The sequence below is a fragment of the Mycteria americana genome, chromosome 25, assembly GCF_035582795.1.
Source record: "Mycteria americana isolate JAX WOST 10 ecotype Jacksonville Zoo and Gardens chromosome 25, USCA_MyAme_1.0, whole genome shotgun sequence".
NCBI lineage: Eukaryota > Metazoa > Chordata > Aves > Ciconiiformes > Ciconiidae > Mycteria > Mycteria americana.
In genome coordinates, this window is record NC_134389.1 from 976,842 (window position 1) to 999,111 (window position 22,270).

A 22,270-nucleotide genomic window follows, 5' to 3' on the forward strand; every position below is an offset into this window, starting at 1 on the left:
CGCCTGGGGGACGGGTACCCCGACACCCCCCTCCCCGCCGCTGCCCCCCACCCTCCCTCGTTCCGGGGGAAGGAGAGCCGTGCGCTGGGCGAGGAGGAGGTTTCTCTGCTGGGGACGGGGGCTGGGGGTCCGGCCGGACCCCCCCGGCAGCTGCCTGACGCTGCCCGCGCCTTTTCTTTAAGCGGCGATGGAACTTCTGCCCCGTAGGCAGCCCCGAGCCGTCTCCCCGTGACCTGCCGGGCTCGTTCTTGGAAAAGCAGCTCGTGATCCGCGGCTGCACCCTCGGGACCCCCTCTCCCCCCTCGGCCGGCGCCCGTTCCAAGCCCGAGGGCCGGCTCCTCGCACGCTTTTTGAGGGCCGGGCTGGGAGCGAAGAGCCGAGCGATGGCTCTCGGCCGCGTTGGTTGGCGACAACGCAAGGGAAAACGCTTTAACCGCAGCTACGTCCCGCTTGAGGCGTTCTCTTTGCTGGGTTTCCCGCGTTGCTTTTCCCCGTTATTTGGTGTTTCGGGCTCCTCCAAAGTGCCCCGCAACTTTGGGGGTGCTTGGGGGGGGGGGGGGGGGCACAGACTTTGTAGCGACGCTTGGGGCAGTGCCGGGTTTCCGCTCCCCGTTCCTCCCTCTCGCCGGTGCCGCCAGCTCAGCCCTGAAGCGCCTGAAATCGGGGATTTCCTCCCCGTGGGGTGGGATTTCAGCCGGTCGCTTCCCCGGGCGTCTCGCCGGGCCCCGAGGGGGCACGGCTGCGGCCCCTGCCAGGCCAGGGGGAGATGTAGGCACCTTGGAGGGGGGTTCGGGGCACCTGGCGGACGTGCACCCCTCGTCCCCCTGTTGCTTTACGTTTCCTGGCCCTCGCCGCTGTCGCTCCGGAGCCTTCCCGTGGGTTTTTGCCGGCGGTGGGAAGCGTTTCATCCCCGAGCCCGGGCGGCGCCAGGGATGCAGAGCACGGCAGCGGGTACCACGGGCTCGAGCATCTCTGCGGGGCTGAGCTTTATTGGTGGAGCTGCTCCTTCAGCCCGGTTCCTTCCCCCTTTTTCCCCACCTCCACAACCACCCCCAAGTCCTTCGGGTCAAACCTGGGGGGCTCCTTCTGGACCCCGACCTCTCCTGGCTGCGTCCGCGTGCCAGCACAATCCAGCCCCCCCGGAGGCATCGCCCTCCGCGAGGATGGAGCCGAGGCGGGGGGGGCGGCGGAGTCCCGAGCCCCTGGTTGTCCCCAAGGATGGGGAAGGGACGCGTCCCTTCCCGATGGTGCCGGGCTCGAGGGGCCGCCGCCTGCCCTCACTGCTCCTCCTTCTCCTTCTCCTCCTCCTCCTCCTCGGGGAGCTTCTTGCGGGTGAAGAAGCCCAGCTGGGGCAAGAAGGAGAGGATGGAGGGGAGCACGAGGGCGGCAGGCAGGGCCCGCCGTCCCCTGCCGTCCCCCCCCGCCGAGCCCAGCCCCGCTCTCACCTTCCACAGGCAGAAGACGATCAGCGCCAGGAGGAGCAGCCCCCCCAGGACGCTGCCCACCAGGATCCAGAGGGAGATGGGCACCCGCTTCCCCTGGATGATTTCGAGCACCGTCTGCAGAAAAAGAAGGGTCCCGGGGGAGCAAACGGGGACGGGGGTGTCCCCACAGGCCTGCGCCTCAGGTCTGGGGGGGTCCTACCTCCCTCCGCTGTGCCCCCTCCTCCAGCACCAGCACGTTGCTCCCCGGGACCCCCAGCCAGACGGTGCTGACGACTTTCACGCTCCTGAATTTAGCCTGGGGATGGGGAAAGGGGGGGGTTCAAGCCGTGTTTCCCACCCCGGCGGGGGGACGGGGGGACGGGGGGGCGGGGGGGGACGCTTCCCCTCCTCACCCCGCGGAAGAAGTTGTTGTGGATGGTGCGGAGGACGTGGACGGAGACCTCCCCGCCGCGGTCCAGCCGCCCCAGCCGGCAGCTCAGCTCCTGGCACCAGGCGTTGCTGCAGTCCTACGGGGAGAAAACGTGGGGTGATGTGGTGGGGAGCCCCCCCCTCACCCCCGCCCCCCCCCCCCAAACCCCAGCTCGGGGGGGGGGGGGCAATGCGGCGATGCTCACCAGCCTGTCCACGTGCAGCAGGTCTTCGGGGTGCACGGGGACCACCGTGGCCGTGCCCCGCTGCCGTGGCTCCGTGGGGGGGGTCTGCAGCACGCAGGTAGCCTGGGCGGGGGGAGAGAAGCCGGGCTGAGCAGCGGAACGGGGTGCAGGGACCCTCCCCCCCCCCAGGACCCCCGACTCACGTTGTCGGCCAGGACACGTGTGACGGAGAGGAAGGTGGCATGGTGGTAGCCCAGGGCTGGCAGGGCCATGCGCAGGGTGAGGTTTCGGACCGGGTAGCACCCGAAATTCTGCACCTGGGGGCGGGGGGGGGGGGGGGTGAGAGCGGGGTGAGCCAGGATCCCCCAGACCCCCCCCCTTTGCACCCCCCCGTATCTCCTCACCTTCACTGTGGTCTTGAATTCGGGGCCGGGGCCGTGGGGGAAGGTGCCGAGCGGGTGAACCTCGTAGCGGTGCAGGTTGGCATCGCTGCCGCGACCAGAGCGGGGTCGGAGCCTGCGTCTCCGCCGCCTCCACCCCCGGCACCGCGAAGCCCCCCCCCCCCATCTTTGCCCCGCTCCCCCCAGCCCTACCTGGAGAGGAAGAGGTCGGGCTCGTAGCGGATGGGGGCAGAAAGCCGGACCGCGTTGTCCTCCAGCGTCGCCTCGGTGCTGTCGCTGCACGGGGCGGGGGGACGTGGCCGTGGGGAGCTCGGGAGGACCCCCAGACCCCCCCCCCCCCACCGCCTCGGCCACCCCACGGGGTGAAGCCCCCCCACCCCGCTCCTACCTGCTGGCCTCGAGGGTGACCTCGGCTCGGTCGAGGAGGACGGAGCAGCTGAACTCCAGCTCCAGGGTGAAGGAGACCTGGGGGTGAGCGGGGCCGTGAGCGGGGTGGGATGGGTGCGAGGGGGCAGTGGGGGTCCCCGGGGGGGTCCCCGGGGGGTCCCCGGTCCCCTACCTTGGCCAGCGAGCGGAAGACGGGGTAGCCGACGCTGCAGAGCCGGCGGTGACCCCCCAGCGCCGTGCACTCCAGCTTCACCGGGCCGGTGTCCTGTGGAGGGGGGGACGTCACCCGCGGCCGGATGGGGACGGGGACGGGGACGGGAGTGCTGGGAGCTGGGGCTGGGGGGGCTCGGGCTGAGCACAGGGGTGGGGGGCCCTGTGGGGCCACGTGGACCCCCGCCTCCCCCTGGGATGGGTTGGGGGGACCCATATGGGGCCAAGGGACCCCCCCCACCTCCCCCTGGGACGGGTTGGGGGACCCATATGGGGCCAAGGGACCCCCCCATCTCCCCCTGGGATGGGTTGGGGGGACCCATATGGGGACAAGGGACCCCCCCATCTCCCCCTGGGATGGGTTGGGGGGACCCATACGGGGCCAAGGGACCCCCCACCTCCCCCTGGGATGGGCTGGGGGACCCATACGGGGCCAAGGGACCCCCCATCTCCCCCTGGGATGGGCTGGGGGGACCCATACGGGGCCAAGGGACCCCCCCACCTCCCCCCGGGATGGGCTGGGGATGAGAATGGGCTGGAGGGTCGATATCAGGCTGGAGAGACCCCAGCCTTTGTCCTGGGATGGACTGGGGGGGCTGTACGGGGCTGGAAGGACTACGATGTCTTGGAGGGGCCGGGGGGGGGCCCACGCCGGTCTGGGGGACCCCCCCCTCCCCCCAGCCCCGTACCTGAAGCGCGAGGCTGGAGAAGTGGAGGTTGCCGGAGAAGCGGAGGAGCAGGCTGGCGTTGTAGGCGTTCTCCTTCTTGTTCTCCAGGACCGCGTCCACCACCACCTTCCTCCTGCCCTTGCGCAGGACGTGGGGGCTCTGCCTGCAGCCGTGGGGGCGGTTACGGCCCCGGGGGGGGGTGGTCCCGGCACACGGCTCAGCCCCGGGACCCCTCGGGGCCACCCCGTACCTGGAGCCCGCGATGTCCATGGTGGCCCTGAGCACCAGGTCCGTGACGCACTCGTCGTCCTCCCCGCAGTCCTTGAAGAAGGGGATCTGGAAGGAGCTGGGTGTGACCCCGGTGCCGGGAGAAGCAGGGATGATGGGGGGGGGGGGGACAACAACCCCCCCGCTCCAGCACCCACCAGTTTCCGGATGGTGGTGGGGGAGGTCTCATCCAGCACCGGCCCGGTGGCTTCGGCCACGGCCAACCTCACGGTGAAGCTGAGGGGTCGCAGGTAGTCCGTGGTGTCCTGGGGAGGGCGGAGAGGTCCCCGTCGGCCCCCGGTGCTGCTGGGGGGGTGGAAGAAGACGCCCGCGCCCCGGGGAGGGGCTCACCAGGACGTGGAAGGGGAAGCGCAGGCAGCTCTGCCTCCCCAGCGAGAGCTGCAGGCGGCGTTGCAGCAGCCGTCGGGCGCCCGAGTCGAAGGCAGCTCGGGCTCCCGCTGCCCTCTCCTCCAGGGACACGTTGTACCGGAGCTCTGTGCGGGGACGAGGATGGGGGTCAGCGGCTTGGGGCCACCCCTGGGGTTGGGGACAGCCCGGAGATGCTCTGGGGACACGAGGGATGCTCCGGGGATGCTCTGGGGATGCTCTGGGGACACCCAGGGATGCTCTGGGGATGCTCTGGGGACATGCGGGATGCTCCAGGGACACCCAGGGATGCTCCGGGGACACGAGGGATGCTCTGGGGATGCTCTGGGGACACGCAAGGATGCTCTGGGGACACGAGGGATGCTCGGGATGCTCTGGGGACACCCAGGGACGCTCCGGGGACACGAGGGATGCTCTGGGGATGCTCTGGGGACACGCGGGATGCTCCAGGGACACCCAGGGATGCTCTGGGGATGCTCCAGGGACACAAGGGATGCTACAGGGATGCTTTGGGGGCATCCAAGGATGCTCTGGGGACACCCAGGGATGCTCTGGGGATGCTCTGGGGACATCCAGGGATGCTCCAGGGATGCAAGGGATGCTCCAGGGACACTCTGGGGACACCCAGGGATGCTCTGGGGATGCTCTGGGGACACAAGGGATGCTCTGGGGACATCTAGATACTGCAGTGAGTCTGGGGACATCAGAGGGATGCTCCAGGGCTGCCCCGGGGATGCAGCAGGGGTGTTCCAGGGACACCCCGAGGATGCTCCAGGGGTGGCAGAGGGACGCTCTGGTGACGCTCAGGGGCCACCCGGGGCCACCCAGGGACGCTCTGGTGACACTCAGGGGACACCCGGGGCCACCCAGGGACGCTCCGGGGCCGGGCGCCCGGCAGGTCCTCCCAGCCCCCAGCACTCACCGATATCCCTGTCCCTCTGGCTCCGGGCTCGGGTCCCGGCACGGAAGCAGACCCTGGCCCGGAGGCAGACGGCGCCGGTGCCGCCGCGTTGGCAGTTCTTCTGGATGACGTCGATGGCCGGGGGCTCCACCGTCAGCGAGGCGTTGACCTGGACAATCTGGCGGGAGCTGGCAGCGAGGGGACGGCGTCACGCCCGGGGGGGGTGTCCCCCCACGTGCCACCAGGACGCTCAGGGGGACGGTGGCATCCATCCCTGCGCCCTCCCCGGGCTCTCCTCCTCTGACGGCGAGGGGAAACCGAGGCACGGGGGAGGCCAACCAAGGTGCCCGGGAGCATCCCGCCAGGCGCGGCCGAGCCGGGGCGGCCCTGCGGCACGCGGGGGCCGGCGGCACGGAGACGTCCCCGTCCCCAGCACTCACCGCAGCAGCACGGCCGCCCCCTGCGCCCCCACGGCCAGGTCCACCAGCCCGTCCCCGTCCAGGTCCAGCCGCCCGTCCACGCTGCGGCCGAAATAGCTGAGGCCCGGCCCCAGCGCCGCCGCCTCGATGCGCTGGGCAGGCGAGAGCAGGGAGAGCCGTGGCTTCGCCGCCGGCTCCTACGGGGTCGTGCTCGACCTCGCGGACCCCCCCCCCTCGCCCCCCCCAGCCCCATCTCACCTGCTTGTAATGGGGCAGGAGGGTGCCCGGGGCACCGTGGTAGACGTAGAGGGCCCCGCGGTGCCCGTCCTCCAGCGGAGCCCCCACCACCGCGTCGTTGAAGCCGTCGTGGTTGAGGTCCGGCACGGCGGCCAGCGCGTAGCCGAACCGGGAGTCCTGCGGCTTCTTGTCGGCGTGCAGGGTGCCGGCGGGGGCCAGGAGCCGCTGGGGGGGGGCACGGGGCGGCCCTCGGTACCCCACGGTGCCGGCTCCGGCACGGTGGTGCTCCGCGCCTGAGCCCCAGGAGGTTGGGGGGGGAGTGGGGGGGGGGGGGTAGGGGGATCCCCTGGGCTGTGCGTCCCCTCCCCCCGGCCCCACTGCATCTCCCTGACCCCGCTGTCCCCCCCCCACAAACCCCGCCGTGTCCCCCCAGTCCCACTGCACCCCCCCCCGACCCCGCTGCGTCCCCCCCAAACCCCCCGCACCCCCTCCGACCCCCCCCGCATCCCCCCAGTCCCACTGCGTCCCGCAACCCCGTGGCGTCCCCTGATCCCCCCGATCCCCCGGCCCCCCCCGGCCCCCCCCGGCCCCCCCCCGGCCCCTCACCTGCCCCACTCTGTACAGGTACACCCTCCCCGTCTCCCTGCTCTGGGCACCCAGGTACATGGGAGCTGCCACCAGCAGCACGTCGGTCACCCCGTCGCTGTCCACGTCCAGGGCGCACACCTCGCTGCCGAAGTAGGAGCCGATCTGCCGGAGGCAGCGGGCCGGCGTGAGGCTGGGGGCTGCCGGCAGCCCCTCCCCACGGCTGCCCGTGTCGTGTCGTGTCCCCCCGTCCCCCCGCCCGGCAAGCCCTACCTGCTCCCCCGTCAGCGCCTGGGCCACCGTCACGGAGCCCGTGGTGGCCATCTCAAAGAGGAGCACCTTGCCCTTGTGCCGGAAGCGAGGGGCTCCGGCCACGTACAGGCGCTGCCCGCCGGGCAGCCGCAGCGAGGAGACGGCGTAACCTGGGGGGGAGAGCCCGGGCCTCAGCGGCGGGGAAAGCCCTGGCGTGGCTGGTGCCGATCCTCGGCCACCCTGGGTCCCTGGGGCACCCAGCATCCCGCGGCACCCAACATCACTGGGAGACCCAATGTCCCCGGGGCACCCAACATCCCTGTGGCACCCGACATCCCTGGGAGACCCAACATCCCGGGGCACCCAACGTCCCCGGGGCACCCAACATCCCTGGGGCATCCAACATCACTGGGGCACCCAGCGTCCCCGGGACACCCAACGTTCCTGGGGCACCCAACATCCCCGGGGCACTCAATGTTCCCAGGGCACCTAACATCACCGGGGCACCCAACGTCACCGGGGCACCCAACATCACCAGGACACCCAGCATCCCTGGGGCACCCAACATCACTGGGAGACCCAACATCCCTGGGGCACCCAACGTCCCCGGGGCACCCAGCATCCCTGGGGCACTCAATGTTCCCAGGGCACCCAACATCACCAGGACACCCAGCACCCCAGGGGCACCCAACATCCCCGGGGCACCCAGCGTCCCCGGTCCCCCCGGCAATGCCCAGGACACCCAGCGTCCCATTCGCCCCCATCCCTGGGTGCTGAGCATCCCTGGTTCACCCCAAATTTCTGGGACACGGAGCATCCCTGGCTCGCCCCACATCCCTGCTTCGCCCCACATCCCTGGCTCGCCCCCCATCCCTGCTTCACCCCACATCCCTGCTTTGCCCCACATCCCTGCTTCGCCCCACATCCCTGACTCACCCCACATCCCCGGCTCGCCCCACATCCCCGGCACCCCCCCCGCCCCGTACCCAAATAAGCCGCGTGGTTCTTCAGCTCCAGCGGGAACTCCTTCCGGAAGGCTCTCCGCGGGGGCACGACGCGGCCGCGCCGGCTCTCCTCCAGCACGGCCCCGTCCCAGTCGTAGGCTCCCACCGTGCCGAAGAGGATCCCGTCCTGGGGGGGGGGCAAGGGGGGGTGACAGGGTGCTGCGGCGGGGCGCGAGGGCGGGGAAGGCGCCTGTCACCTGCCTGGAGGCCGGCGCGCGCGTGGCGATGCCTCGCTGTCCCCAACACCCCCCCACCCCCCCAAAAGTCACCCGGGAGGGGCTGGGGGTGATTTTCCGCTTCTGCAAAGCCGGATCCCGCCCGTCCCGGCAGCCTCACCTCCAGGAGGTGGACGGAGAAGCCGACCTGCGACATCTCCAGCTCGAAGGAGCTCTCGTTGTAGCCGTGGGTGCCTGGGAGGGGGCGGAGAGGGCACCCCTCCAGACGTGCTTCCAGCTGGGGGGGTCCCCCCCGCCGCCCCCCGCCGGGGTCCGGCCCCGGATCCGTCCCCGCGTCACCTTCCAGACTGAAGATGCGGTCGCCCAAGGCGTCCACGATGTCGTTGAGGGCGGCCTCGTCGGTGACGTTGAAGAAGTACTTCTCGTCCGGGTCGCTGGCGATGGACTTGATCTCGCGGATGAAATCCTCGGGGTCCTGCTGCCGGCGCAGGTAGTGCCCCAGCACCTGGGGAGCGGGCACCCGGCGTCGGCCGGGGGGGCCGGATGCCGACCCCGGCGCAGCCGGGATGGGGGGGGGGGGTCTCCCCGCGGCGGCGCGAAGGGGGAAGGGGGAAACCGAGGCACGGCGCCCGCTCCCGGCCGGCGGGCATCCGCTCACCGCGATGGCGTAGCGGGTGACGTTGCGCTTCTCGCACTCCGCCAGCGCCTCGGGCAGCTCCTCGCCGTCGTGGGACTCCCCGTCCGTCACCACGATCATCAGCCGGGTGGCATCCGCCCGCCCGCCCCGCTCGGGGCTGAAGGCTTCGGTGCTGCCGGGAAGGACGGGACCCCGATCCCGACCCCGACCCCGGCCCCGATCCCGACCCTGACCCCGGCCTCAACCCCGACCCCGGCCCCGACCCCGACCCCAGTCCCAATCCCGACCCCGACCCTGACGCCAAACCCAACCCCGACCCCAATCCCAACCCCCATCCCAATCCCAACCCCGATCCCGACCCCAATCTCGATCTCGACCCCAATCCCAATCCCAGCCGCAACCTCAATCCTGACCCCGATCCCAATCCTGACCCTGATCCTAATCCCGACCCCAATCCCAATCCCAGGTCCACTCCTGATCCCAAACCAGATCCCGATCCCGATCCCAACCCAATCTCAATCCCGACCCCAATCCCAATCCCAATCCCAACCCTGACCCCAATCCTGACCCCAATCCCAATCCTGATCCTGATTCAGATCCTAATCCCGACCCCAATCCCAATCCCAGGTCCGCTCCTGATCCCAAACCGGATCCTGACCCCAATCCCAACCCCAATCCCGGTCCCAACCCCAATCTCAGTCTCGACTCCAATCCCAATCCCAATCCCAGCCGTGATCCCAACCCCAATCTCGATCTCGACCCCTATCCCAATCCCAGTCCCAACCCTGACCCCAATCCCAATCCCAACCCCGATTGCGACCCCAATCGCAGTCCCAACTCCAACTCCAACCCCAATCCCAACCCCAATCCCAATCCAACCCCGATTCCAACCCCAATCGCAGTCTCAACTCCAATCCCAACCCCAACCCCAATCCCAATCCCAATCCAACCCCGATTCCGACCCCAATCGCAGTCCCAACTCCAACCCCAATCCCAATCCCAACCCCAATCCCAACCCCAACCCCAACCCCGCCCCCGCCCCCGCCGCGCTGCGCACCAAGCCTGCCGGACGGCGAGGGCGGTGCGCGTCTCCCGGCCCTCCTGCCGGCTGATGTTCTTGGCCGCCTCCACCACCTCCTCCGCCGTCCGGTACCGGCCCAGCGCCCACTCGTGCACCGCCCGCTCCCCGTACTGCAGCACCCCCACCTGCGCCGAGCCGGGGCGCTCAGCCCCCGCGGCCGCCCCGCGCCCCCGCCTCCCCCCCGCGCGCCGCGCGGCCCCCGGCCGGCGAAGGGCGCCCCCCACCCCCCGAAAGCGTCCCCGGCTGGCGGCGGCCCGGGGACAACGGCGTCACGCCGGGGGTGGCATCGCCACAGGGCCGGCAGCGTGGCCCTGGGGACAATGGCGGTGCCCTGGGGACAATGGCATCGTCCTGGGGACAACGGCACCATGCCGGGGGTGGCATCGCCACAGGGCCGGCAGCGTGGCCCTGGGGACAATGGCGGTGCCCTGGGGACAATGGCAGTGCCCTGGGGACAATGGCATCGTCCTGGGGACAATGGCATCACACCGGGGGTGGCATCACCATAGGGTCAGCAGCGTGGCCCTGGGGACAATGGCGGTGCCCTGGGGACAATGGCGGTGCCATGGGGACAATGGCAGTGCCCTGGGGACAATGGCATCGTCCTGGGGACAACGGCACCATGCCGGGGGTGGCATCGCCACAGGGTCAGCAGCATGGCCCTGGGGACAATGGCATCGTCTTGGGGACAATGGCATCACACCGGGGGTGGCATCGCCACAGGGCCGGCAGCATGGCCCTGGGGACAATGGCGGTGCCCTGGGGACAATGGCATCACACCAGGGGTGGCATCGCCACAAGGATGACAGCATGGCCCTGGGGACAATGGCATTGTCCTGGGGACAATGGCATCATCCTGGGGACAATGGCATCACACCGGGGGTGGCATCACCACAAGGATGACAGCATGGCCCTGGGGACAATGGCGGTGCCCTGGGGACAATGGCATCACACCGGGGGTGGCATCGCCATAGGGTCGGCAGCATGGCCCTGGGGACAATGGCAGTGCCCTGGGAACAATGGCAGTGCCCTGGGAACAATGGCATTGCCCCAGGGGTGGCATCACCACAAGGATGACAGCATGGCCCTGGGGACAATGGCATCGTCTTGGGGACAACGGCATCACGCCAGGGGTGGCATCGCCATAGGGTTGGCAGCATGGCCCTGGGGACAATGGCAGTGCCCTGGGGACAATGGCATCACACCAGGGGTGGCATCGCCACAAGGATGACAGCATGGCCCTGGGGACAATGGCGGTGCCCTGGGGACAACGGCATCGTCCTGGGGACAACAGCATCACGCCGGGGGTGACGGCGTTGCCCTGGGTATGATGGCGTCATCTGGGGAGACCTCATCACCCCAGGGAGAATGACGTTGTCCTGGATGTGGCATGGCCCTGGGGACACCGGCGTGGCCTGGGGACACCAGCGTGGCCCTGGGGACACCGGCGTGGCCTGGGGACACCACCTCACCTGGATCTGCCCGGGCCCGATGAAGAACTTGCTGAGGATGTTGCTGAGGAAGTTCTGCACCTCGTACCAGGGGTAGATGCTGTTGGAGCCGTCCAGGACGATGACGATGTCCAGGTAGGTGGAGCAGCCTGCCCAGGGGGACAGGGCTGGCACCGACACGGCACGGCGTGTCCCATCCGTGTGTCCCATCCGTGTGTCCCATCCCAGCATGTCCCGTCCTGGTGTGTCCCATCCCAGTGCGTCCCATCCCAGTGCGTCCCATCCCAGCGTGTCCCACCCCGGTGTGTCCCATCCGTGTGTCCCGTCCTGGTGTGTCCCATCCCAGCGTGTCCCATCCTGATGTGTCCCACCCCGGCGTGTCCCATCCTGGTGTGTCCCATCCTGCGTGTCCCATCCCAGCGTGTCCCATCCGTGTGTCCCGTCCTGGCGTGTCCCATCCCGTGTGTCCCATCCCATGTGTCCCATCCCAGCGTGTCCCATCCCAGTGCGTGTCCCATCCTGGTGCGTCCCGTCCCAGCGTGTCCTGTCCTGATGTGTCCCACCCCGGCGCGTCCCATCCGTGCGTCCCATCCTGGTGTGTCCCATCCTGCGTGTCCCATCCTGGTGTGTCCTGTCCCGGTGTGTCCCATCCCAGTGTGTCCCATTCCAATGTGTCCCGTCCCGGTGTGTCCCATCCCGGCGTGTCCTATCATGGTGTGTCCCATCCTGGCGTGTCCCATCCCGGCGTGTCCCGTCCCGGTGTGTCCCATCCCAGTGTGTCCCATTCCAATGTGTCCCATCCCATGTGTCCCATCCCATGTGTCCCATCCCGGCGTGTCCTATCCCGGCGTGTCCTATCTTGGTGTGTCCCGTCCCAGTGTGTCCCATTGCGATGTGTCCCATCCCGGCGTGTCCCATCCCGGCGTGTCCCATCCCGGCGTGTCCCATCCCATGTGTCCCGTCCCGGCGTGTCCCACCCCGCCCCGCCCCGCCCCGCCCCGTCCCCCGCAGACGGCAGCCGCCCCGACTCACGCTGCGCCGTGGGCGCGATGGTCCCCACCGGCCGGAGGTCACCATCCAGGCGGGTGCAGATGCCGGTGCTGAAGACGGAGGTGCCGCACGCCTGGGACCAAAGCGGGGCGCAAGCCTGGGGGGCGACGGGGACGAGAGGGACGGTGGGCCGGGACCTGGCCCCCCGCCCCGTGCCCGGCCGCGCCTCGGTTTCCCTTTGGGGGAGGCTCCCCTCACCACGAAGCCGCCGTCCTCGGAGTCCAGGAGGGTCATCCCGAAGTGCACGTTGCGGCCGGCGCCGGGGGACGGCCAGGGCGCGGAGGATCCTCGGTGCCGGGGAAAGAGAGGTGCCGGGGGTCAGCGCCGGCGTGACCCCCCGAACCCCGCCGCGGCCGTGCCGGGACCGACGCCGGCCTGGAAAGGGCGAAGCCGGGCACGGAGGCGGCCGCCCGTCCCCACGGGGCATGGCGGTACCGAGGTTGGCTTTGGCGCACGTGGCGTTGGGGGGTCCCACGCGACACTTGTAGACGTCACCTTGGCGGTCGCCGTCCCAGGGGGCCCCCACCAGCAGCCTGCGGGGGGACGCGGCGGCGGCGTGAGGGGACGCCGGCCGGGTCGCCGCCGCCACCCCGCTCGGGCTCGGCCGCGGCGTTTCGGGGCGCAGAGCCAAACCCTGCCCGCCCCCGCCGCCGGCACCGTGCCGCGGCGTTTCCGCCACCGGCCCCGGGCTGCCGGCGGTTTCCGTCCGTCCGTCCGTCCGTCTGGCTGGCCGGCCTGCCTGCCTTTGATCCGCATCCCGACCGCCGGCACGGCCGCCGGGGCCCCCCCCGGTTCTACCGATGGGACCCTTATTTTCACGCCCCCACCCGAAGCCGTGCCGGGGCAAAGCACAAAGCCACGGCGAGTCTGAAAACCCCATTTCTGCCCCCAGAAAACACTGGGGGGGCTTTGCCGTCCGGCCCCCTGCCCCAGTTTCCCCCTCCCTGCCCCAGTTTCCCCCTCCCTGCCTCAGTTTCCCCTTCCCTGCCCCAGTTTCCCCTCTGTGCCTCAGTTTCCCCTCCGTGCCTCAGTTTCCCCTTCCCTGCCCCAGTTTCCCCCTCCCTGCCCCAGTTTCCCCTCCGTGCCTCAGTTTCCCCTCCATGCCCCAGTTTCCCCCTCCCTGCCCCAGTTTCCCCTTCCCTGCCCCAGTTTCCCCTCCGTGCCTCAGTTTCCCCTCCCTGCCCCAGTTTCCCCCTCCGTGCCTCAGTTTCCCCTTCCCTGCCCCAGTTTCCCCTCCCTGCCCCAGTTTCCCCCTCCCTGCCCCAGTTTCCCCTTCCCTGCCCCAGTTTCCCCTCCCTGCCTCAGTTTCCCCTCCGTGCCTCAGTTTCCCCTCCCCAGGGCATCGCAAGCCGTGCACCCCCCCATCCCTTAGCCCTGCCCCACACATCTGCCCCATGGCACGTGCCTGGGGGGGCGGGGGGGGGTGGGTGTCAAAGCCCCACGGGTGTCCCCACGCCCCCTCCCCCGCCCCGTGGGTGCCACTCACCACTTCTCCCCGCCGCCCGCCCGCTGCAGCACCTTGTAGCCAAACTGGGCCTCAGCTGGCCCGTGGAAGAGCCGGGGCCGCCGCACGTCCACGTTGAACCCCACGCACAGCCCTGGGGGGGCAGCGAGCCCTGAGGGCGGGGGCACCCACGGAGGGGAGGGGGCACCCACGGACCCGGGTGTCCCGCACCCCCCCCCCCCATCTATAGGGACAGGGCTGCTTCGGCGCAACCCCCACCCCGCGCGGCCCCCCCGTAACCTGACTTTTTTTTTTTGGGGGGGGGTGCGCTGCTGGGAGCACCCAAACCCAGCACCCCACAGACAGCACCCAGCACCCAACGTACAGCACCCCCCGCCCACCCAGCCGGGAATTATAAATGGGGGGGGGGGGGGGGTTGGGGCCGTGGGTGTTGGGTGGGAGGGCGAAGAGGCTGGTGGGGAGTCGTGGCACGACCCCGGCACCCATGGGTGCTTGGGGTGACCATCGCCCCGTTGGGGTGGAAACCTGTGGGGAAAGGGGGGAGCCCGGCCCGGGGGGGGAGGTTTCCGGGGAGGGGGGGGTGTCTCGGGTGTGGGGGGTGTCTCGGGGGGGCTGGCTGTGGCCGTGGTCCCCGTCCTGGGGGGGCGTGGGGGAGAGGTGCTGGGTGCTGGGTGCTGGGTGCTGAGCACCCCGTGTGTGGCTCCAAGCAGCCCACAGGCAGCACCCAGCACCCCAAATGCAGCACCCGGCACCCCACGTACAGCACCCAGCACCCCAAATGCAGCACCCCGTGTACAGCACCCAGCACTGCAAATGCAGCACCCAGCACCCCATGTACAGCACCCAGCACCCCAAATGCAGCACCCAGCACCCCACACACAGCGCCCAGCACCCCAAATGCAGCACCCAGCACCCCACACACAGCACCCAGCACCCCAAATGCAGCACCCGGCACCCCACACACAGCACCCAGCACCCCACGTACAGCACCCAGCACCCCAAATGCAGCACCCAGCACCCCACATACAGCACCCGGCACCCCAAATGCAGCACCCAGCACCCCACGTACAGCACCCAGCACCCCAACGGCAGCACCCAGCACCCCAAATGCAGCACCCGGCACCCCACACACAGCACCCAGCACCCCAAATGCAGCACCCAGCACCCCATGTACAGCACCCAGCACCCCACGTACAGCACCCAGCACCCCAAATGCAGCACCCGGCACCCCACACACAGCACCCGGCACCCCAAATGCAGCACCCAGCACCCCATGTACAGCACCCAGCACCCCACGTACAGCACCCAGCACCCCAAATGCAGCACCCGGCACCCCACACACAGCACCCAGCACCCCACGTACAGCACCCAGCACCCCAAGGGCAGCACCCAGCACCCCAAATGCAGCACCCAGCACCCCAGGAGGCCCCGGGGTGGGCAAGGACAACTGGGGGGGTTTCCATTTCGGGGGGCCCAGGGTTCGTCTTTGCCTCCAAGCGAGCGGCTGCACCCCCCATCCCCTGCGCCCCCCACCCGCTCCGCGTGGGGAAACTGAGGCACGGGGAGGCCACGGGCCGCGGCCCAGGCCAGCACCGGCTGCGTGCCTCAGTTTCCCCGGCCGGAGCGGCCGTGCCCCGACGGGACGGAGCGGGGCTGGGCACCCAGCCGCCAGCCTCCCCCTTGGGAGGGTGGGGGGAAAAAAAAAAAAACCCCCACCCTTTTTAATCTTTTTTTCCCCTAAAACGTAGATTTTCCATCAAAGTTTTTTTTTAGTTCCTCTGAGTGGGGTTTGGCTCCCTTCCACGCCGCACCGGCCCCTTCCCGGCCCCATCCCCAAACCCGGGGGGGGGGGGGGGGGGGGGGGGTGTTGGGGTCTCCCCTCCCTCAAAAAAAAACCCCCCAAAAATACCCTGAGGAGGGGGCCAAGGCCCCAAAGCCCCAAAGCAGGGGGGTTCGCCCCAAACCAGGCGTTTTTCCCCCAAACCCCCGGCGGGCTCGGCCGCAGCCGCCCGAGCGCTGGGTTATTAACGGGCACCCCAACACCGCGGCACCCCCAAACGCCTCCCATTCACCGCCCCCCACCCCCCCCCCAAAAAAACAAAAAAAAACAAAAAAAACCCAAAAAAACCCCAACCCCCAACCCCCAACCCACCCCGTTTTGCCCAAATCCGGCTGGATTTTGGGGTGCCCTCACCTGGGAGCAGGAGCAGCGCTGGGAGGAGCCCCCGGCACCCAGCACCCTCCATCGCCCCACGGCCGCCGGCGCGGGCCCTCCGCGGCTCAAAGGTGACTCTGTCTCCGTATGGGATAGGGGTTGTTTTTTTTTTTTTAATATATTTTTTTTCCCTCCTCCTTCATCTTCAATTGGCTGCTAAAAATAAACTGCCAGAGGTTTGGTTGGTGGTGGTTGGGTTTTTTTTTTTTTTTTTTTTTTGGGGGGGGGATGGAGTTAGGGAAAAAAAAAAAAAAAAAAAAAGGCAAAGTGGAGAAAAACATGGAAAATCCAAAAAAAAAAAAAAGAGGCGAGGGGAGGGGGGCGGCTCCGGGGGGCAGCGGGCGCTCGCGGTGCTGCTAAAGAGGATTTTTTTTTTTTTTTTTTTTCCCCTTTTCCCGGCAAAGCGATCGCTGCTGGGGTGGGCAGCGTGTCCCCTCGTGTCGTGTCCCCCCCCCCCCCCCGTGTGTCCCGGCCCCCCGTGGACGTGGCGGGGCCCCCGTGGCTGGGGACCCCCCCGGGGGGCGCAGGGATGGGGGGGGTTGGGGGTCGCAGGGATGGGGGGGGGGGGGGGGTTGGGGGTCGCTGCCGGTCCCCGCTGCCGCTCCGTGGGCGGAGGGTGGCCACGTCCTCCGGGTGGCACTGCCACCTCCTGGACGCTGTCCTCATCTCCCGTCCCTTTGGAGGAGGTGGAGAAGATGGGGTGACCTGGGTGAGGACCCCCCCCCCGCCATCCCGACCCCAACGCCCGCTCCTTGAGCCACCCCCGACAGGGGAAACTGAGGCAGGCGGGACGCCCAGCGCTGGGCGGCACCCCAAGAGCTATCGAAGGCCACCGCTACGTGGTGGCATCCACGGCCGTCTCCTCCTCACCGGCGCCGGGACCGAGCTCCCCGGGGCTGCCCAAGAGGCTGCGGAGCTGAAGCCAGAAGAAGGGGCGTCTCCCGTCCTCGCGGGGCCACTCCAGGTAGGTCTTGGTGCCCAACATCTTCCGGAGCCGGGCGAAACGCCGGGGCAAACCCCGGGCGTCGATGGGTTCCTTCACCACCAAGATGACGTCCTCGCCGCCCAGCCCCACGGCGCGCTGGTGGGCGAAGTAGAGCTCGTAGTTGCACCACTCGCTGTCGACGAAGCTGCGGGAGAGGACGAAGATGACCTTGGCGCTCCTCTCGATGTTCTCCATGATGTTCTCGATGATCCAACGGCCCGGCGTGAAGTCCCGCTCGTGGATGCAGAGCCGGTAAGGCGGCGTGGCGCTCTCCAGCCGGCGCAGAAGCTCCTGGCGAACCCAGCCGGCGTCGGCGCGGCTGTAGGAGATGAAGGCGTGGTAGGAGCAGCGCCGCGCGGCGCCCGTCCGCCGCGCGCCGTACTTGGCGCGCACCAACCGGTACGTGGCTCGCAGATACCAGCCGGCATCCAGCTTCCAGCAGAGCGCGGCGCACGCCGCCACCGCCACCGCCGTGCTGGCCGCCGCCACGGCCACCAGCGCCGGCACGTTGCATTCCAAGGGACGGGGGGCGTAAGCGGCCACGGCCGTGTCCAGCAGCGGCTCGGGGTGGTAGCAGGTCCAGTTGCGGGGCCAGTCGGCCAGGGTGGGTCGTCCCCGTCGCCGCGTCTCCTCCAAGAACAGGTAGAGGTCACAGGTGCAGTGGTAGGGGTTGTTGCCGGCCTCCAGGCTAACGAGCCGCGGCATGTTGACGAAGGAGCCGTGGTTGATGACGCCGAAGGAGTTGCCGTCGATGGCCAGCACCTCCAAACGGGGGCACGTCCACTCGGAGGGGATGAACTTGATCTTGTTGCCGCTCAACCGCAGCTCCCGCAGCCGGGGGCTTCGGGTGAAGTAGCCCATGTCCAAGCGGTCGAGCTGGGAGTAGGAGAGGTCCAGGTACTCGAGGGTGGTGGGCAGGCACCCGAAGGCGCCCACCGTCACCCGGTTGTGGTGCAGGGACAGCCAACGCAAGGTGGGAGTCCACCGGCACGTCTCCTGCAGGCTGCCCAAGCCGTTGCGGCTGGCGTCGAGGCGGGCGAGCCGGGGCCAGGTCCGCGTCAAGGCGGCCACCACAGCCAGGCTCTGGAGCTGGTTGGCGGCCAAGACGAAGCTCTCCAGCTTGGGCATGACGCCCTGGTAGTCGCAACGTTGGTTGTAGATATAACCGTCTTTCAGACGGTTGCTGGAGATGTCCAAGGCCTCCACGTTGCGCATCTCGCCCCAGGCATCGCAGGGGACGTAGTTGAAGTTGACGTTGACGATGGAGAGGGCGGCCACGCCGCTCAGCCAGGTGAAGGTCCAGTCGAAACGCAGGACGTCGGGGTTGCTGATGTCCTGCAGCGAGAGGCGGTCGAGGCGCGGGGCAGCCACCCCCACGGCAGAGCCGTTCCGCCAGCGCGAGCGGGCGAAGTCGATGGCCACCAGCGCCAAGTCACGGACGCGGGAGCGCTGGACGTTGAGCAGGGCCAAGCGGAGGAGGTTCTCGTTGAACTTGCCCCGGTAGAAGACCAACTTGGTGACCTGCAACTCAGCCAAGCCGGCGAAGGGATCGGCGTCACCGGCGTAGTAGGTGAACTCGAAGAGGTTACGGAAACGCAGGTAGTCGAGGGGTTTGCCCCGCAGGTCCCGCAGCATCACCGGCAGAGCTGCCGCGCTCTCGTCCAAGGCCACGTCGCACCACAGCTCCGTGGTGTTCAGCCACGAGAAAGCCCCGGCTTCGTAGCGCCGCAGGCCGGAGGCCGACTTGATGGCAAACTTCTGCAGCGCCGTGTCCTTCAAGGCAGCGAAGTCTCCCCGGGCGATGTCCCGCAGCAGCGGCCCCCCCAGCGACAGCTCCCGCAACCGCCGCAGCCGGCCGAAGACGCCGTCCAACGCCGCGCTGCGGTAGAGGTTGTTGGACATGTCCAGCCGACGGAGGTTGACCAACGGCTGCAACGCCGGCGCCGGGATGCGGTCGAGGGAGTTGTTGAAGAGCCGGAGATGCTCCAAGAGGAGGTTGGAGAGGAAGGCGTCCGGCGCCACGCGGGAGATGTTGTTGTAGCCCAGATCCAGGTGCCGTAGCCGGGTCATGCCGGCGAAGTCGCCCGCCGCGATCTCCCGTAGCTTGTTGTAGGAGAGGTCGAGGCTGCGCAGGCTGCTGGGGAGGCCGCGGGGCACCCGCAGCAGGTCCTGCCCCTTGCACAGCCCCGTCCCGTTGTCGGCGTCGATGCGGCACGGCGGCCACGCCGCGTCCCCCGCCAGCGCCAGCAGCACCAGGCACCAGACCCCCCGGGCGCCGGCGGCCGGGGGAGGCCGCATGGCCTCCGGCGTGGCGGCGGGGCGGCCGGGACGGCGCCGCCGGCGGGGGCAGCAGGGACGGGGCCGGAGGGGGCACCCGGGCATCCCCGCGGAGCCGGCCTGCGGGGGGAGAGGGGCGTCAGCGGCGCCGCGGGCCCCGATCCCCGGGAAGCGCCGGGATCGACCGCGGGGGGACGGCGGGGCGGGGTGGGGGGTGGCACCCGGGCCCGGCGGGATGGGGACGGGTAAATCCTCCCTCGGGGGCGTGGGGAGCGGATCCCGGGGGGAGCGGGGACTGGACCCGGGGGCGTTGGGTCCCAGGGGGGTCAGGGACTGGATCCCGGGGGGGGTGGGGGGTTGGATCCTGGGGGGATTGGGTCCATTGGATCCCAGGGGGGTTGGATCCTGGGGGGATTGGGGATTGGATCCATTGGATCCCAGGGGTTCAGGGGGATTGGATCCTGGGGGGATTGGATCCATTGGATCCCAGGGGGGTTGGATCCTGGGGGGATTGGATCCATTGGATCCCAGGGGGATCAGGGACTGGATCCCAGGGGGATTGGGGGGTTGGATCCTGCGGGGATTGGGGATTGGATCCATTGGATCCCAGGGGGGTCGGGGGGTGGATCCTGGAGGGGATTGGGGGTTGGATCCATTGGATTCCAGGGGGGTCAGGGGGGGGTGGATCCTGGGGGGATTGGGGGTTGGATCCATTGGATCCGAGGGGGTCAGGGACTGGATCGGGGTGGGGTGGGTAGGAGACTGGATCCCAGGGGGATCAAGGGGGTGGATCCTGGGGGGATGGGGAGGTTGGATCCCGGGGACGAGGGACGGGATCCCAGAGGGACTGGGGACTGGACTGGGGGGGTGGGACCGGATCGCAGGGATGAGGAAATGGATCCTAGGGGTATTGGGGACTGGATCCCCAGGGGATCTGGAACCGTGCCCCGAGGGGATCAGATTCCAGGGGATCGGGAACTGGATCCCCAGGGGACTGGATGGGGGAGGGGTCAGGGACCAAACCCCAGGGGTCCCCCACACCAGAGCCAGGGCCCGGGGGGGGGCGAGGGGGGCGCAGCCTCGGGGCCCGAATCCCCGGGGCCTCGCGGAGCAGATCCCGTGGGATCTGGAGACGGGATCCCGCGGGCCGAGGGCCCAACCCAAGGCAAACACCCCACCCCACCCCACCCCCCCTCCTCCTCCTCCTCGCCCGGGCTGGGCGCAGCGGGGCTGGGGCCCCCCCAGGCTGAGCCCCCCGGGGTTGCTTCTCCGCTGCTGTTTTCGGGTGGGTTTCATTTTCCAATCGGGGGGGAAAAAAAAAAAAAAAAAGAAAAAAAAAGAAAAAAATTAGCTTTTTCGCACAGAGGCAAACTTGTGCTGCCCGGCCGCGGGGCGGCTGCGGCCCAGAGCTCTGGTATTTTTATTGGGGGGGGGGAATGCAGGAGAGTGGAAGGGAAAAACAGACGGGCGTCTGTCCGGCCCCAACGCCGCCGGTGCCCGCGGCGCGGCCGGGCCAGGTACGGCCTCCCCGGATTGTCGGGGGCCAAGGGGGTGGGGGACGGGGGGGGACGTGAGGGAGCCACCCTGCTTCACCCCAAAAACGTCCCCCCCCCCCGCCTCCCCCGCTCCTCCCCACGCTTGCAGGGAAAGGAGGAAAAAACACCTGGAAAGGGGCCAAGGCGGCGGCGGCGGCGGCAGGTGGGGGGGGAGCGGCTGGCGGGGTCCCCGCCGTCCCCCCGGGGTCCCCTTTGTGTCCCCCCGTGTGTCCCCCGTCCCCCCCTGCCGCGATCCCGTCCCGGGAGGGAAACGCCGGCGCCCCGTGTCGCCGCTCGCACCCACGTGGGGAAACCGAGGCACGGGTGACCCTCGTCCCGCCCCGCCAAAACCCTCCCTCCTTCCCGACGCCGGCCCGGCCCAAACGTCGCGGAAGCGCCCGGTCACCCCCCCCCCCCCCCAAAAAAAAAAAAACCACCCCAAAATTCCCCTTCCCACCCCCCTCTCCCCGGCCAGACCTCGCTCACCCCGCACGGCGCCTGGCATGCGGCGACTTTGCCAGGTCTCGGCCAGGGCGGGACCGGCAGCGGCCGCGTCCAGGAACCGCCGGGGCAGCGAGGCCGCGGCGGCACGAAGCCGGCCGGGCCGGCAGGCGCCGGGGCGGGCCGGGAGGAGGGCGGCCGATGGTTGCCGGTTTACGGAGCCCCCGCCTCGGCCGCGCTTCGCTCCCGGGAGCTTTGAGGCCCCGGGTCCCCAAAGCCTCCCGCGCCCCGAAAGGGCGTCGCCCCGCGTGCCGGGGGCCGGTGCTGCCAGCCCAGTACCCCCAGTCCGGCCCAGCACCCCCCAGTCCAGGTCAATATCACCAGCCCAGTACCCCCAGTCCATCCCAGCAGCCCCAGTCCAGCACCCCCAGTCCAGGTCAATATCACCAGCCCAGCAGCCCCAGTCCCTCCCAGTGCCCCCAGCTCAGAGCCCCCAGCTCCAGCTCAGAGCCCCCAGTCCAGCCCAGTGCCCCCAGCTCCAGCTCAGAGCCCCCAGCCCAGCCCAGTGCCCCCAGTCCAGCACCCCCAGCTCCAGCTCAGAGCCCCCAGTCCAGCCCAGTGCCCCCAGCTCCAGCTCAGAGCCCCCAGCCCAGCCCAGTGCCCCCAGTCCAGCACCCCCAGCTCCAGCTCAGAGCCCCCAGTTCAGCCCAGTGCCCCCAGTCCAGCACCCTCAGCTCCAGCTCAGAGCCCCCAGTCCAGCCCAGTGCCCCCAGCTCAGAGCCCCCAGTCCATCCCAGTGCCCCCAGCTCCAGCTCAGAGCCCCCAGCTCCAGCCTAGTGCCCCCAGTCCAGAGCCTCCAGCTCAGAGCCCCCAGCCCAGCCCAGTGCCCCCAGTCCAGCACCCCCAATTGAGCTCAGAGCCCCCATCCCATCATCCCCAGTCCATCCCAGTGCCCCCAGCCCACCCCAGTCTCCCCACCCCAGCACCCCCAGTCCTTCCCCACACCCACCCAGTACAACCCCCCCTCCCCTCCCCGCGGCTCGGCCATGCCCCGGCTCCGTCCCTCTGCACCCGGGGGGTCCCGGGGGTCCCGGGGTGGGGGGGTCCCCTCCCCCAGGCGCCCGCAGAGCGGGAAACACGGCCGCGTCCAGCAGCCCGACCTCGAGCCTCCTTAATTACCAACTAACGAAGGCCCTCCTGC

General features: G+C 69.6%; 2 protein-coding genes across 4 annotated transcripts; both read right to left on the reverse strand.

Moving 5' to 3' along the window:
- Positions 1 to 891: 891 nt before the first annotated feature.
- ITGA10 (integrin subunit alpha 10) lies at positions 892 to 15,920 on the reverse strand. 3 transcript variants are annotated; one of them, XM_075525087.1, is made up of 30 exons: positions 15,811 to 15,920; positions 13,638 to 13,749; positions 12,587 to 12,684; positions 12,350 to 12,438; positions 12,134 to 12,248; positions 11,123 to 11,250; positions 9,627 to 9,775; positions 8,591 to 8,741; positions 8,272 to 8,437; positions 8,093 to 8,166; positions 7,739 to 7,883; positions 6,774 to 6,922; positions 6,522 to 6,665; positions 5,937 to 6,140; positions 5,700 to 5,830; positions 5,281 to 5,447; positions 4,323 to 4,465; positions 4,130 to 4,237; positions 3,955 to 4,040; positions 3,726 to 3,867; positions 2,999 to 3,091; positions 2,828 to 2,904; positions 2,632 to 2,715; positions 2,443 to 2,527; positions 2,242 to 2,355; positions 2,060 to 2,161; positions 1,838 to 1,951; positions 1,645 to 1,740; positions 1,446 to 1,559; positions 892 to 1,346 (listed from the first exon to the last, which is right to left on the reverse strand). In XM_075525087.1, exons 1-30 carry the CDS (start codon positions 15,860 to 15,862, stop codon positions 1,278 to 1,280), a joined length of 3,501 nt encoding a protein of 1,166 aa, XP_075381202.1. In that variant the 5' UTR covers positions 15,863 to 15,920; the 3' UTR covers positions 892 to 1,277. The 3 variants fall into 3 exon arrangements, with proteins under 3 accessions (XP_075381202.1, XP_075381203.1, XP_075381204.1); XM_075525088.1 differs by lacking the exon at positions 13,638 to 13,749 and having other exon boundaries at positions 893 to 1,346; positions 15,811 to 15,896; XM_075525089.1 differs by lacking the exons at positions 9,627 to 9,775; positions 12,587 to 12,684; positions 13,638 to 13,749; positions 15,811 to 15,920 and having other exon boundaries at positions 893 to 1,346.
- A 743-nt stretch (positions 15,921 to 16,663) lies between these two features.
- On the reverse strand, positions 16,664 to 21,207 carry LOC142420684 (toll-like receptor 2). Its single transcript, XM_075524863.1, has 2 exons — positions 21,115 to 21,207; positions 16,664 to 19,213 (listed from the first exon to the last, which is right to left on the reverse strand). The coding sequence occupies exon 2, from the start codon at positions 19,196 to 19,198 to the stop codon at positions 16,667 to 16,669; it is 2,532 nt and encodes an 843-aa protein (XP_075380978.1). The 5' UTR covers positions 19,199 to 19,213; positions 21,115 to 21,207; the 3' UTR covers positions 16,664 to 16,666.
- Between the last annotated feature and the right edge of the window lie 1,063 nt (positions 21,208 to 22,270).

Coding starts and splice junctions, on each gene's coding strand:
- LOC142420684 (XM_075524863.1), bottom strand. CDS start 19,198: ATGCCCGGGTGCCCCCTCCGGCCCCGTCCCTGCTGCCCCCGCCGGCGG.
- ITGA10 (XM_075525087.1), bottom strand. CDS start 15,862: ATGGAGGGTGCTGGGTGCCGGGGGCTCCTCCCAGCGCTGCTCCTGCTC. Junction 3,092..3,725: donor TCTCCAGCCTCGCGCTTCAG/GTACGGGGCTGG, acceptor CCCCCTCCACAG/GACACCGGCCCGGTGAAGCT. Junction 2,905..2,998: donor TCTTCCGCTCGCTGGCCAAG/GTAGGGGACCGG, acceptor GCTCACCCCCAG/GTCTCCTTCACCCTGGAGCT.